Consider the following 15,195-nt stretch of genomic DNA (forward strand, 5'->3'; position numbering starts at 1 on the left):
ATATTTATCAGAATCAAAAGCAGTGTTTCCTGTTCTCTATCAACAGATGGAACAGAAAAATCTTCTCTCTCATGTCTCACAGAGAGAGCTCTACCTCGCTCATGTACAGGGTTTAGGAGTAAAGGATTATAGTACAAGTAACAGGATTACAGTAATCCCAAAAATAGCCACTAATCTGTTAGTTACTGTGGAAACTCTTTGCATATGCTTTCAAAAGCTCGTCGTCGGCTCTATAAAATGCCATGAAGTAAAAAAAAGTAATCAGTTGGACATACAACAGTCCAAATTAGTATCACAGGCTTTAGAATAATGGGTGTTAAGAGCTTTACATTTGGGTAACAGTGCTGATTCTAAGGTGATTAACAATGCAAATTCTACGACTTACTGTATAGATTATAATGCTAAGTAGGTAATAATTAATGTGTCAGATATTCCGCTTTAATCTACTTTAACTTAATTCTAATTCTGGTGTTAGTACATGAATTGTGGCACCAACTGACCTCTGCTGCATGAATCACCCAGAGAAGGTGTACGTGGATACACTATAAATAATAATGATTCATCCCTTTCTGCACATCCTAAGCCCGTGTCACGCTGTGAAAGTCTCCCCACGCAACCATACAAACAGGTGCGAGAAGCCATCGCCCAGGAGAAGGACAGAGAAGTACTTACAAAGGGAAACAAAGAAACAAAAAGAACATAGAGGGAGATGCAGAGATGAAGAGGAAAATGGGGACAACGGGGAACAACAGAAGCCACTGAGAAGGGAAAAAAAAAAAAAAAAAAAGGGCAGAAAAAGAGATAAAACTTACCTCAAGCTGTCTTTCCTGTGCACAGTCACATACATCTCATACACCCTGCCCTGAGGAACAGCACCCGCTGGAACCAACAAACTCACACCTGCAGGAGGGAGGACAGCAGAAGCAAAATGGATGGAGGCAGACATAATGAGTTTCATCACTGGATTTATTAATTTCACCGTGCACAGCTGAATTATTGAACGTGCAACCCATTATCACTTTATCATGATGATTAATTATTGAATTATCATTTTTAAAGGCAACCCATGTAAAACCGTCTCTTAAACACATCGTCAAGTGAACTGTGCTGCAATGTTTTACAGCTTTTGAGAGCCGCTTCCTATCAGCGGGTTACATTATTCATTGTTTTCGCCTGCCCACTGCTTTTAAATCCTGACGTCTTCGGGAAGTTTTCTTTTGCTTTTAAATCGTGGTGGCGAGAGAACATTCGAAGGATGCTTGTGCAGCATTGTTGACTGCAGCAGTAGCTAGATACTTATTGAATAGATCATTTATATAAATCAATTTAATTGTATTTGTATAGAGCAGTTTACAACATATGTCACCACATAGCGCTTAACAAAGTAAGGTATAGACCTTACAAATTAAAACAGAGAACACAACAATCCCAAGCAGCCTTTAGACTTTCTCTGAACAAGCAGTTGGCAACAGTGGGAAGGAACTAAACTAGGAGAGGAAATGCATTTGATTGAATATTTTTAGCTTGACAGCCTTGCCTTTGATGTCATTCTTACTATTACAGTTACTTTATTTGTTGATTTAATCACCATAACATGGATCTTTTTCATGTCAGTTTTTTAAAATCACTATATTAGAAGCTATTAGAAATCTCCCAGGTTGCTGCATCAACAAGTCATGCATAAGATTAGCTGTTAAGTGCTTGAGAGGAGAGTTACCAGAGTTGGGCACAATGAGGTGTCCTCCCTGGCTGTTGAAGGATCCGTGAGCAGTGCAGGAAGGATCTCGCGTTCGGGCCAGGCTCTGGTTGCGAAAGTTCATGGTGTCACTGTTATCCAACAGAGACTGAGTTACCTAGAAATCCCAGGAGCACAGTGAGAACAATAATTAGAGAATAAGTACAGTAATAATAGGACGACACAGGCTCTTCCAGACGGTACTGGGTGTGACAGCGCTGGTTCAAAATGAATGTTATTGCACCTCAAACAATGGTAAAAATCCTTGGGGCTGTAATAATAAATTTACAGCAATGATGCAATAAAGATCAGTGTACGCATCAGTGTGCAAAATTATCTTTTTTTTTTTTGTATTAGACCTACAATGTGGGCAGGCATTACCAAGGATGGATGAAGTGAGCATATGCAGAAAATCCACGAGGTGAAATGTGTTAATAAAGCATAAAGTTCATGGAGGTTCAGAAAAGTTTCCCCGTGTCCCTTTTGTGTGTGTTTTCTATCCATTAACTAAAATGCTACAGGGAAGATCTGCATCTGCCTGCAAGCGCTGCAACAGGCTGTCTGTAAAGAGAGCCCGGCTTTAAAATAGACCTATAACCACCTTAGGGTAATTGGTAAAACACAACCTGCTTTGCATTTTTCCATCGAAATGTCCGCTGTGAGATGTAAAATAAGGACTTAACATTCACCAGTACACACAAAGCTGACGAGAACTTGCTTCGGCGTGTTGGAGACAGACACCAGACTAAAAACTATAAACTAGCCAGGAAAGGTCAGTCATGTGACACAGTAGAGATTCAAAAGGTGAACAATTAAAAAAAAAACACACCCGCAATAACTGATAAAATCATCAAAAGGTGCCACTGATCTGTGGAGCTCAAAGATGGTGAGCTCAGCTCTCGTACTGCCTCAGGACAGGTGCTGTGATGAAGCTGAACGGTTTCATCTGTATTTGTGACAACTGACTCGAGTATGCATGCCATGTGGTTGACAGAGCAGAGGGAGGAAACTGGGGCACGGAGCTGCATGTATACTAATGGTGTTTGGTTTTGTCTTTATGTGACTGGGAATACATAGCTGCCCTGTTTTAGCATCCCCCCACTCTTTCAGCGTAAATCCACACAGGAAGAAAAACACTTCTGTTCTTTACAGCAGGAGAAGATGAAAGACGCTGGCATGTTAGGCACAAAGCATTACCTTAGGAGAAAGTTTGGATGTGAAGTCTCCTCCGAGGTCATCCTGTGGTGTGACCAGCCCAGAGGAGTTGTAGACTTTGATCTTCAAGTTGGGAAGAGGATCCAAGAGAGGGGAGTTGGTCATTGGAATCTTATCCGACACGTCGTGAAGGGCGTACACTGGACCGCGATACATGGCAGCTGCATTCGTCAAGTCAGGGGGGGCTGTCAGGAGATCAGCTAAAGGTGAAACACAAAGAGGGAAAGAAATTGATGAGCGGACGTACGACATGAAAGCAGACGGGGTCAGAGAAAACTGTGTCTGACGGAGGAAAAATGAAAGCTAAATACGCCACACACTCAGCATTGTAAAGAGTAACGCATGGCTGCAGAGTGGGACAGGTGAGTTAAACTTGTAGCGAGATCAGTGAGCAGGAAGAAGGGGAGTGGGACGAGGACAGGCATGGCTGTTGATAAGGTATCAGTGTCGGCCATGATACATCGCTGTACACAGGGGCACGACCTGCATGAAGGACTAGTCATAGCTGCTGCACACAGAGGAAAAAAGAGAGAAGGTGAGAGAGAGACAGCTAGAAAACAGGCTGAGAGAAAGAGTGTGTGGATTCTGAGGGCTAGACTTGCATCTCAAAACCTGCCTATTCAGAACTTTCATGTTGCCGGACGTAGAAGGTCTTTCAGGGCCCATTGGATCCCAAGAAAGGGTATGTTCAAAATATGTGTTGGTATTCATTATAGACTTTTATATTATGTTAAATCAATTTTCTGATAAGTTGACGTATTTCAAAAATGGGCTGCAACATGGCGCAGTGGTTAGCATCGTCGCCTCACTGCAAGAAGGTCGTCGGTTCGTGTCCCGGTGAGGACGTCCGGGATCTTTCTGCGTGGAGTTTGCATGTTCTCCCCGTGCAGCGTGGGTTCTCTCCGGGTTCTCCGGCTTCCTCCCACACAGTCCAAAAATATGTTGTTGGTTAATTGGTGATTCTAAATTGTCCGTAGGTGTGAATGTGAGTGTGCTTGGTTGTCTGTCTCTAAGTGTGGCCCTGTGATAGACTGGTGACCTGTCCAGGGTGTCCTTCACCCAAAGTCAGAAGGATTAAGCAATGTATAGATAATGGATGGATGGATGGAATCTTCAAAAAAAAAAATTAAAAAAACAATACCTGTCAATTAAACCAAATGGCCTGGGGTCCAAAAGACCCCAAAAGTCCTGAATAAGGTTAAGTTTAATCATTGAATCTCACAGATTCCAGATTTGCCATTACTCTTTTTATTAGGTACAGCAGCACAGCAGCTGCGTATCACACAATTACCCACAAAAACGGGTGTCATACTTAATCAAGTCACAGCATATTTTTGAAATTCCCACATTAGTATTATTATTATTCTGAGTTAGGAAACCTGCTGTGCACAAAAAAACACGGCTGTGCTCACAGATGCGGACCGTCGTTAATACAGATCTAATTTAAGTTCTGTTAATTGGAAGTTATCTCGTCATACTGCGTGTATAGCTGCATGTTCATCACACTACATGTAAAATCGTGATATATGAATATGGTCAACGGTCACTTATATAGAGCTTTTATCCAAAGTGCTTTACAATGTGTTTCTCATTGACCCATTCACACACACACCAATGGCGACAGAGCTGCCATGCAAGGTGCTGCCTGCCATCGGGAGCAACTTCAGGTTCAGTGTCTTGCCCAAGGACACTTCGACTGCGGAGGGGCGGGGGATCGAACCACCAACCTCGCGATAGGAGGACAACCTGCTCTACCACCTGAGCCACAGCAGCCCTTAAAATATATGGATGATATATATGAATTTATTTGAAAGCGAGGGAATATACGATGTAAAATATTGAAGCCAATCTTCAAATCAGCTGCAAACAAATCTGACCCATGTAAGAATTTACATTTTTAATGATATTATTAAAAGCTTAAAGCAAGACTACATTACATTTGTCATAGTTTTCAGAAATTCTTGTCTTTGTCAGTAACCGTCATAAACTACTGGTCATACATTTCTTTTTGTAAGACTACGAATGTCTGTTTTTTTTTCTCAAGTTATGGTGTATAGTCTTCCTTTAATAAGGTAGGTTCAAGGTTCAAGGTCTTTATTGATCACAAACAGTCAAACACGGTATAACGTGCAGTGAAATGCTTTTGCGTACCTGAAACAATATTAAGATGAATAAAAACAAGAATAAAAATACAAGAAATAAATACATATACGAATATATATAGGGAGAGGGTAATGGCTCATCTTCTTTGTTAAAATAAAACTGTCTTTAACACTTGGTCAGATATTATTTAAGTTGTTTTTAAAACTGTTACCAGCTGTTTTATTCTGCTCTGTCTTAAGTTGTCACAGCTGCTGTCTGCTAACACTGGAATCTCAACACCATTCATGTGTTCAAGCGCTCCACTTACATACACGCACTTATAAACACTGTCATAAATAAATACACATCTGCAATGTCAAATATTGGTCCTACAAAAGCACTCAAACATGCAAATATGTGCCTTCCATAGCAACAGCATGCACACTATAGCCTACATGCTGATCCACAAACACACCTGCCACATTCAGACGCCCTATACGGGGCTCGTGTGATGTCAGGGGGGATGAATGGGTAAATCTCTCTGAGAATCCCTTCTGTGCTCATCACGGAAAGGTTAATTCAAACCAGGGGGCAGGAACAGGTGAATGTTCTTCAGCTCAGTGTGATAATCCATGTACATGTACCACTCCTGTTCTGTGTTGACGGCATGTTGATTTTAGCTATAAAATGCACAACCTTCTCCTAACACTCGTTTATTAAAGCTCCCAAACAGCAGGTTAACCGAGGTCCTCCTTCGAATAAATATTGATAACCCTCTCGCAGGAAATTCTCAAGCACACATTTTGCGATCGTAAAAGCCCCTCGCATTTGAATTATTACTAATACTTTAACAACAAACAACACTTTCACATCTGCCAGAACGTTAGCCTCACTTCTTATAGGAAACCGGAAAGATGCTGCAGCCAAGTTGTGCTGACGGGGATTTGCTTTACCAGAGTTATTCAAGTGAATGTGCTCCGAGCGACCCCGTAACACATCAAGCTCACTCGCTTTTGTAGCTAGTTTTGTTGAGCCATCTCGCTAAAATCCTTTTCAGCTGAACACAACTTACCCTAAGGGCAGAAACACAACAAAGCGCACTTCTACACAAACAAGTCTCCCCCATCTGAAAATCTGACAAATATTCAACATTTAATTGGGATTGAGATCACAAGAAGGCCAGTTACCTACTGAGAACAAAATTCAGATTTGTTCACACCAGGCTCCATTTTTTTTTGGTTTTTGGCTGCAGAGCCTGAAATCCTGTTGTTCCCTCCAAGAGTCCATCCATTCTAATTTTAAAATCCCTCATTATCACCCCCCACTACCACCACCACCACCACCACCACCACTAACACGCACACACATCTGTCACCTATCACTCTCTTCCTTTCTCTTTCACCAGGCTGTTTACCCTTAAAGCCAGCGGGTATTCCTGCCAAATCATCCCTGCTGAAATTTAATTAACAACTAACGGAAAGCCACAGAGAGACAGAGGGACAGAGAGAGAGAGAGAGAGAGATCCAGGGACATAATTCTACATTAATAGTAATCGGAGATGGTCCCTCAATGCAGAGTGACAAGCATCCTAATGCTGATAAAATGTCACCCCGTCTCTACACACACACACACACACACACACGAGCACGTACACATGCAGACAAGTATTTTCGCTCGCTGTTTACCAATTTACACTGCACCCTCTTTGACCTCACTTCCTTGTTTTTTACTGTATACTATGATTTGAATTTTAATCACCCACCCACAAATGACCACATAAAGAACTGCTTGCATACCATACACGCTAAAGTTCTTTTTTAGGAAATTCGACGATGGCTCAAGAAGGTTAACACAAAATCTGTGTTGCAAATGTAACCCGTCTCTAACATTATTTCTTGTTTATGGAGTGGAAATATGAAGTCTACGATGAGAACCGGTGTGAAGTCTCACGCTGCATCTTGTTTATTTTCGGCAAATCTAATTTACAGTGTTTAATTCACATTTGTAGGAGCGAAGGAGTGCGTCTGTTTGTATGCAATCATCTGCCACAACTTTAAAACCAGCTGCCAGATATTGTGTTTAATGCCGATTGTGCCACCAAAACAGCATCTGGTCATAGACGCAGGACGTCTTGGGGTGTGCTGTGGTGTCTAGCGCTGGGACACTGGTAGTGGAACCTTCGGATCCCGTAAGTAGCGCAGCTAGGCCTCTGTGGATTGGCTTATTCTGGCACATGCCGCAGATGCTCAATCGGATTGGGATCTGGGGAGTTTTTGTCTTTGTCGAGTTCTTCCAGCAGCTTATGAGCAGTTTTTGCGACGTGGCGGGGCATATTGTCCTGCTGAGGGGAGGGGAGACCACTGCCAATGAGGAGGGCCTTTGTCATGAGGGAGGAGCACTTAGTCTGAAACAATGTTTAGGTGGCTGGTACGTCCTGAAGTAGCATCCACAAGAACGCAAGGAGTTTCCAAGCAGAATGTTACCGTAAGATGTTACTCAATTCAGCTGTCAGTGGCTAATCAGTGCATGTACCTACAATTTTATAAACATTATCAAGTCAGGGCTGCAGGGTGGCGCAGTGGATAGCACTGTTGCCTCGCAGCAAGAAGGTTGCCGGTTCGCGTCCCGGTGGGGGCACCGGAATCTTTCTGCGTGGAGTTTGCATGTTCTCCCCGTGCAGCGTGGGCTCTCTCCAGGTTCTCCGGCTTCCTCCCACAAGGTCCAAAAACATGTTGAGGTTAATTGGTGATTGTAAATTGTCCGTAGGTGTGAATGTGAGTGTGCTTGGTTGTCTGTCTCTAAGTGTAGCCCTGTGATAGACTGGTGACCCTAAGTCGGCTGGGATAGACTCCAGCCCCCCAACGACCCTAATGAGGATTAAGCGGTGTACAGATAATGGATGGATGGAAGGATTATCAAGTCAGTGAATTTAAAGCTAAATCCTGTTTGTCATAAATTTGGCAAATGCAATTTCTTACAGGAAAAGACATAAATGAAGGACATCTGCTGACTGATTGGTACCAACTCCCTGCCTGTTCTTGTCTTTTCCAGGACGCCATCAAGTGAGTGCAGACATGTGCGGAGAGGAAGAAATTACAACACAGACAGCAGAGACTGAAATATGGCTCCATCCTAACAGGAAGACAAACATAAGGGAGTGCCTGTTGTGGTTGGAGTCGCAGTGACGGGTGAGACGGAGACATAGCGAAGGGGAAGACAGTAGACGTGGAGACTGGGATGGAGTGGAGAGGATGCTGATAAACAGGAAATATGATTGACCTGAATGCGTGGATGGTGAGGGAGGAGGATAGAAGAATGAGAAGCAGAATGAGAGTGACAGAGAGAGAGACTCCTTGATGGAAGAGAGTGGTCTCTGGTAGAGACAGATTAATCCAAACATCACAGACTGACAGTAGTAGGCCGAGGAAAGAAAGAAAATAATCCCGGCATCAAAGCCTCAAACTGGATGGGACAGGTATAGTTATTTCCACGGACGCTTGGACACATCTGTTGTTCTGTATTGATCTTCGTATCTGTCCGTCTACCTATTTACTTTCATACTCTATCCATCACTGGGCATTGTTCGTAATGCCAAAATTTAGGGGAAACAGAATTTGTAGTGCTCTTTTTGAGAGAGGCACTCGCTGTCAAGTTCCTCCTTAACTGCGAGTGTCCGACAAGCCTGAGTATTCTTCAGACACAGTTTAAGCCAACATCAGTCATGGGGAGATTGCCTTGCTGCACTGACCTTCTAATCTTCACGAAGCAATGAGGTGGTTACTCGGGATAAAATATATGAACTCCTGAATGACAAACTCCCTATCTCACGGCCATCACACACCGATTCAAAGGTGGAGTGAAAAGCGAGTTTTTATTGTCAATGCTGGTGGTTCTACTTGTACTTTTTGGAGGACGTCTCAAGTCTGCATTCTAAAAAAAATGGTTTAAAATGATGTTGTTGTATATTTCACTTATTACAGATAAAAATACATGTTACATAGACAGTCCAGCACTTTTACTACACGATCACATGCACTACGGTGGCCCAGAAGTGTCACAACAAAACAACACAACACAAGAAGCCACAACGCTACAAAATTAACCACAACACTACAAAATTATCTCCAGCTTCTGCCTACTTCATGTGGCGTTGTGCACTTCACAGTATAACTTCCGGGTTAAAAAACACAACTTCCGTTGCAGCTGTTGTGTTGTGTTGCAGCTAATTTTGTAGAGTTGTGGCTTGTTGTGTTGTGGCTTTTGTTTTGTTGTGTTGCGGCTAATTTTGTAGTGTTGTGGTTAATTTTGTAGTGTTGTGGCTTTTGTTTTGTAGTGTTGTGGTTAATTTTGTAGCGCTGTGGCTTATTGTGTTGTGTTGTGGCTTATTTTGTAGTGTTGCAGTTAATTTTGTAGTGTTGTGGCTTATTGTGTTGTGATGTGGCTTTTGTTTTGTTGTGTTGCTGCTTATTTTGTAGTGTTGTGGTTAATTTGGTTGTGTTGCGACTAATTTTGTAGCGTTGCCGCGTATTGTGTTGTGTTGTGGCTTTTGTTTTGTTGTGTTGCAGCTAATTTTGTAGTGTTGCGGCTAATTTTATAGTGTTATGGTTAATTTTGTAGCGTTGTGGCTTATTGTGTTGTGTCTTTTGTTTTGTTGTGACACTTCCGGGCCACCGTACATGCACAGTTTCCGTACGGTTCATTACCTGATCTGGCTGTTTTTATGTTGACCGACTGGAAGCCTCCGTTCAGCGCCGAGGTGTCGATGATGTCCGAGTCGAAGTCGCGGTGCGTCTTGCGATACACGAAGAGGGCCACGATGACGGAGATGAACAGGCACATAATGACGGCGATGACAATGCCCACGTACAGAGCCACGTCGTCTGTGCTCGGGGCAGCTAAAGGGAACACAAAGAGAGACACGGTGTTAAGATATTTCTACAGGAAGCACGAAGCAAAAAGCCAAGTGCACTTAAGGTGTATCAGAAATAAAAGCGCCATGAAACAGTTTCCAGAATGATAACTCTTACAGAACAGCAGGGCAGTGGCAGCGAATGAAGCAACATTTTTATGGCTCCAACATTCAGACTCAAAAGACAATTTCTATAGGTTCCATTTCAAATGAAACTTTCAAACAGCCCTCCAGCTTGTGTAATATGATAATTTGTCTAGACAGAGATACAGAGAGAGACGGAGACACCTTTCATAAAAAAAAAAAAAAGAAGAGCGGTAGCTACTCTTAAAACTTAATAAGGCTGTTAATTATTTTACAGGGGTCCTAACATCCTTTTTTCAATTCGGCTCAGAACTTTAACGGCGTTTCAGCGAGAACAACGGCGGAATTGTCATTCACGATGCATATTTTAAAGCAGAAGAAGGGACTAAAATTTTAACTGATGGGTGATGGCGGACGGCGAAAGGTACGAGCCACACTTAAGGATGAAGAAGAAGAGAAGAAATGAGAAGAGGATGAAAGGAGACGAGCTGAGAGCGCTGGGGAATGGAGATGAGGAAGTAATAGGAAGGGGGAAGCCAATCGGTGGAGAGGAGCGAAAAGGAAAGAATGGCGAGGATACAAAGAGATGGCAGATATGTTGAGAGGAAAGGTAGGGATAGGACATTGTAATATATAAAGAAGCAGGGAAGATGATCGGAAACAAGAAGAGCACAATAAATGGTAGAAGAAGAGAGAGTAGAGGAGGAAAAAGGAAAGAGGTGATAACGGCAGAGGAGAAGGATCCGGGGCACGAGAAGCAGAACTACACTTGAACTTCAAAGCAGCAAAACAAACATATTGAACATGAAAGTCCCTGTGAAACTTTGGGAAGCAGTCTCTCACTTAAAGCGCTGCTCATATAATCATGTTCACTGCAGCTAGTAGGAGGGGGATTTGTCTGAAGCTATTAGGAAGAAGACAGAAAAGTGTAGGAATCCTCCTTTTTAATCCGCCCTTAAAAGTTTAGGGGCAGATAACAGGCTTTTAGCGACAAACAGCCTGAGTCATTTGCTAAAGGATTTGCTGTTGTCGCATAAGAACGAGTTCCGAAAAGCACGAACTCGATTATGCACGAGAAGAAGAATCCTTTGATGAGGGCGCGCAAACGCTCACATGTGCCTTAGCATGATGCACACATTTACAGGAGGGAGGTCAACGGTGATGATGTTAGTTACTCATTTGCCACATGAGGGAGCTGTGAACCACTTCTAGCGTCTCTGGGGAGCCGAACACGAGGGTCACGCTTTGCCCTCATATTCTCAACCGCTCCTCAGAGACAAGAACAATGAGGAACAAAAACCTCTGGGCACTTTGTTCTATGAATAGGAAATCATTCAAAATATTACAATTTTGTCCAAACCATGTGAAGGAGTTTTCTGTAAAAGGGCCACGAGTATTTAAAGTTTTAAAACTGAGTGCATGATAAAGACACAAAAACTGATTAGCAACTTTATTCACTACATTACAGCTATTCACATGGTGTACATGTAATTGAGGTTTACACCGAACGGATCAATAAAGTTTTATTCTATTTTAATTTTTCTATTCTATTCTATTCTATTCTATTCTATTCTATTCTATTCTATTCTATTCTAATTAAGTGCATGTAAAGCCCAGAAGATGTGGTCTGTGCTGCTTATATGTAACTGTTCAAAATGCATTTCTATGTAAAATCCATTTTTAAAACCAAGTCCTATCCTGACACTCAACTAGAGGTAAAATGATGTGTCGATTAACCCTCTGGACCCCAAGCAGTTCCTTTACAGTTTTTGTTCCTGTCGTATTTTTTCTCACTTTAGGCTCATCTGTCACTGCAAAAAGAAAAACTCCTGCACCTTTATAGAAACAGCCCGGCCGTGGCTAGATGTAGAGACAACTCCAACATGTCTCCTGGGTAGTATAACAAAGATATAATGCCATAAACTACTTTTTTAAAAAGAGGAGAAATTATTTCTTTTATTATTTATTGTACAAAAAACGAAACCCCACAGGTGTTACCAATACTGGAGGAAATGTGGGGCTCTAAATGCTATAAATATTTTGCTACTTACATTTAAATCCATACTGTCTCCTATTGGTGCTGCATAAGCACAGCCTGCAGTTTGGTTCAGGTTTTTTAAAATTTTAGTCAAGACTGTTACTTGCAGCTGAGTCATTAATGACTTCACAGCTGCACCATGTAACACTTTTTGTTTCTTCCTACCAAATCTGGTTAGAGCAAATGCTGTTGGTCAATTTTTAATTTGATGTTATTTGAAATAAATATCACAGTTCCAAGCCTTGATTTGGTCATGTTTTCCCACAGATGGCCACGTCCAAGGTGAGTGATTCAAGGACCATGGGAAGGTGAATCTGGTAATTAGCTTTATTTTTTAAATTTTCCAGCTATGATAAATGGCTGAAAATAACATTTAAACCAGCCTGCAAATTTTGGGGTGCAGAGGGTTGAGTGACAAGTAAATCACCAGAAAATAATCCGCAATATTTCTATAACTAATTAATATCCTGCATAATACCCACACATTGACTGATTCTAGCTTTTCAAATGCAAAGATCTTCTGTGTTTTGTTGTCTTACATATTACTGCAAGATGTGAAGGTGTCCCTTTCTGTTCTGGTAAACTGTGACGGGCACGTTTTCACTTTTTGAGAGAAAGTATAGCTCATCTATTAATAGAGACAATGTCTCAAAGATGAATCAATAATCATAATACTTGTTTGTTTCAGTGCTAATCTAAACCAGAGTTGTTTTACCTGCTGAATAAGAATCTCTAGATTAATCTTAAAAGTGTGAAAGTATCACGTCTGGTGTAAAACACAAACTGTGGCGGAGGGGAAATTAAACATTCATGTAGTTCATGTTCATCACCTCCAATCCGTGTTAAACAACACAATTAATGCCACTGTGAGCATAACAGCAGCTCCCAAACATCTGCTTATAGGTTTAACTCACACTTTGAGCAACACCTTTAAATCTTGAAAGTTTAACCCTGTTGGGTTTTGTCTTTCCCTCCGACGCCATTTGTTGCAAATTCCCTGATTCCCCAACGACACAGCTGCACAAAGTTGCTCCGTTATCAAGGTCCTTGCGTTTTCCAAGGGGGAACAGAATTGGATAATCCTCTTAAGTACCGACTCCCTGATCTTAATTATGATCATCATCATCATCCTCATCTATTTAGGGAATCTTTATCTCGTTTTCTACTTTCACTTGAAGGTCTGTAACTTCACAGCACGTCAGGCTGCCACGAGAAGCATCACTTTTAAACTTCCTCGTCCTTATTCTATTGTTTTGTCGGAGTGTTTTGGGACACTTTGGGTAAGCTAACTAGGCTAGAGCCCGCTGTGTTCTCCAAATCTGCGAGTGTGTCTGCACCGACTTATACCAGTGGGTTTAAAAAGCCTTTTTTTCGCTGTCTACCGGTTTATATCCCATCCCTCTTAGATCTCCGTCTATAACTCACACCTCTCTCTCAGACTCCCTCTGTCGCCATCTGTTTGATTTGTAGATGAATGAAACAACACGTCCCATCAGAGCTCCTACCTGTCTGAGTAACCTACATACAACTGCTGGAAACCAAATGTCTCCTTTTTTTCTTAAAATTCTCACTTTTTTCCCTTTGTATTTTTTGTTTTTATCTGTCCTAAATTCCTCCTTTTGCTTCCATCTTATACGTAAACATCACAACACGCCACATGCATTTACAATCGCTGCTCAGGACAAATACAATATCGCACAAGAATATTTGTTTATTGATATTCGGCTGCGGCGCGTGTCTCTGCTACAACAAACAGAATCAATTCAGTGTTAGGAATAATGAAAATCTACAAAACAATCTGACATATCGCTCAAGTTTCTATCAATTATTATTACTTTTTAAATGTACCTTCTTTCTTTTTTCATTTCAGTTTTTAAAATGTTCTCCAGCAACATTTTACTGCTTCATAAGAGCCACAGTTTTAGAAAAAAGAATTACACTAATGTACAGTAGCTTTTGTTAGACATTCAAGTCTGCTCCGCGCTCTGTATGCGTCGACTTTCTTTAGTCTTTCATAAAACACAAAGTGCTGCTTCCATTGAAGACTGCCTATTCCTTAATTCTGATGTTCTTTCACTGTCTGACAGCCTTGCATAATAGGCTGTCTTTTTCTGACAAGATGGAGACTGAAAAGGGACCGAACGTGGGTGTGCACTTTTGACCAAAGCCAAATGAATGAATAATGTGTTTAGACCTCTGTGTGTATTTAAGTGAAGACAGAATGACAAAATCAGCAGTGATGGATGAGGAAGGAGAGCAGTTTGACTAAGTACAGTATTTTTATGAGCGCACATGCAGGTACTGACACACACACTGAACGCACATAAACACACACACATGTTACCTTTTATACACGACTACCTCCTGAGCTTTTCCACTCTTGTTCTGACAAGCAGTTTCATGTTCGAAGCGCTCGCCAGCAAGATATAAAATGAACTGGATTGATAATGAAAATGTGTACTTTTCAGAGGATGCAGCAGAAAGGGAATGAATAAAGAATAACCACCTGGGAAGACAGAGAGACATCCCATCTGTGATGTTCCAGCAAGTGCTACCTGACAGCTCTCTATAGGAGGGAGAATGTTCTGTACTGGAGGTCAGGACGCACACACACCAACATAAATGCAAAGGTGTGAACAAATGCAGAAGATAAAAACACACCAAAAAATTACAGCGAAGACAGTGGTGTGTGTGTTTGTGTGTAGGTGTGTGTGTGTGTGTGCTTGCATTGCTCAGGTTGTGGGGACACAGTGCTTATAAAATGCATTCCACCTCCCTTGGTTGTTTTTATTGCTTTTCAACATTTATCAATTAGGCTGCTTTGACAAGAATGTACAAAGAAAAAAAAAAAAAAAGACATCAAAGTCACGTCAAAGTGAAAATAGATGTCTAATACAACAGGTATCTGCATTAGTGTTCCTCCCTTACAGTCAGTGTTTAGAAGATGCACTTTCAGCTGCATTCACAGCACTGAGCCTGTGTATTCATCAGCCTTGAACATCTGGACACAGCAATTTTACCCAATTCTTCTCTGTAAAACTACTCAAATTCTGTCAAATTACACAGAAATTGTGGGTAAAAAGCTTTTTTCAAGTCCAACCACAAATTGTCAATTGGGCTGACGTCTGAGCT

At 41.6% G+C, this 15,195-nt stretch overlaps 1 protein-coding gene across 1 annotated transcript in view; it reads right to left on the bottom strand.

The window, feature by feature from the left end:
- Positions 1-808: 808 nt before the first annotated feature.
- The window catches only part of LOC103372697 (netrin receptor UNC5C-like), a 99,783-nt gene continuing 85,396 nt past the window's right edge, over positions 809-15,195 (bottom strand). The window contains exons 9-12 of the mRNA XM_008302402.1: positions 9,736-9,927; positions 2,933-3,150; positions 1,718-1,853; positions 809-900 (exon numbers count right to left, since the gene is read on the bottom strand). Coding sequence (XP_008300624.1) covers positions 809-900; positions 1,718-1,853; positions 2,933-3,150; positions 9,736-9,927 — 638 coding nt within the window. The remainder of the gene's footprint in view (positions 901-1,717; positions 1,854-2,932; positions 3,151-9,735; positions 9,928-15,195) is intronic.

This window comes from Stegastes partitus, unplaced genomic scaffold (genome assembly GCF_000690725.1).
Source record: "Stegastes partitus isolate 25-593 unplaced genomic scaffold, Stegastes_partitus-1.0.2 Scaffold1807, whole genome shotgun sequence".
In the NCBI taxonomy this organism is placed as follows: Eukaryota; Metazoa; Chordata; class Actinopteri; family Pomacentridae; genus Stegastes; species Stegastes partitus.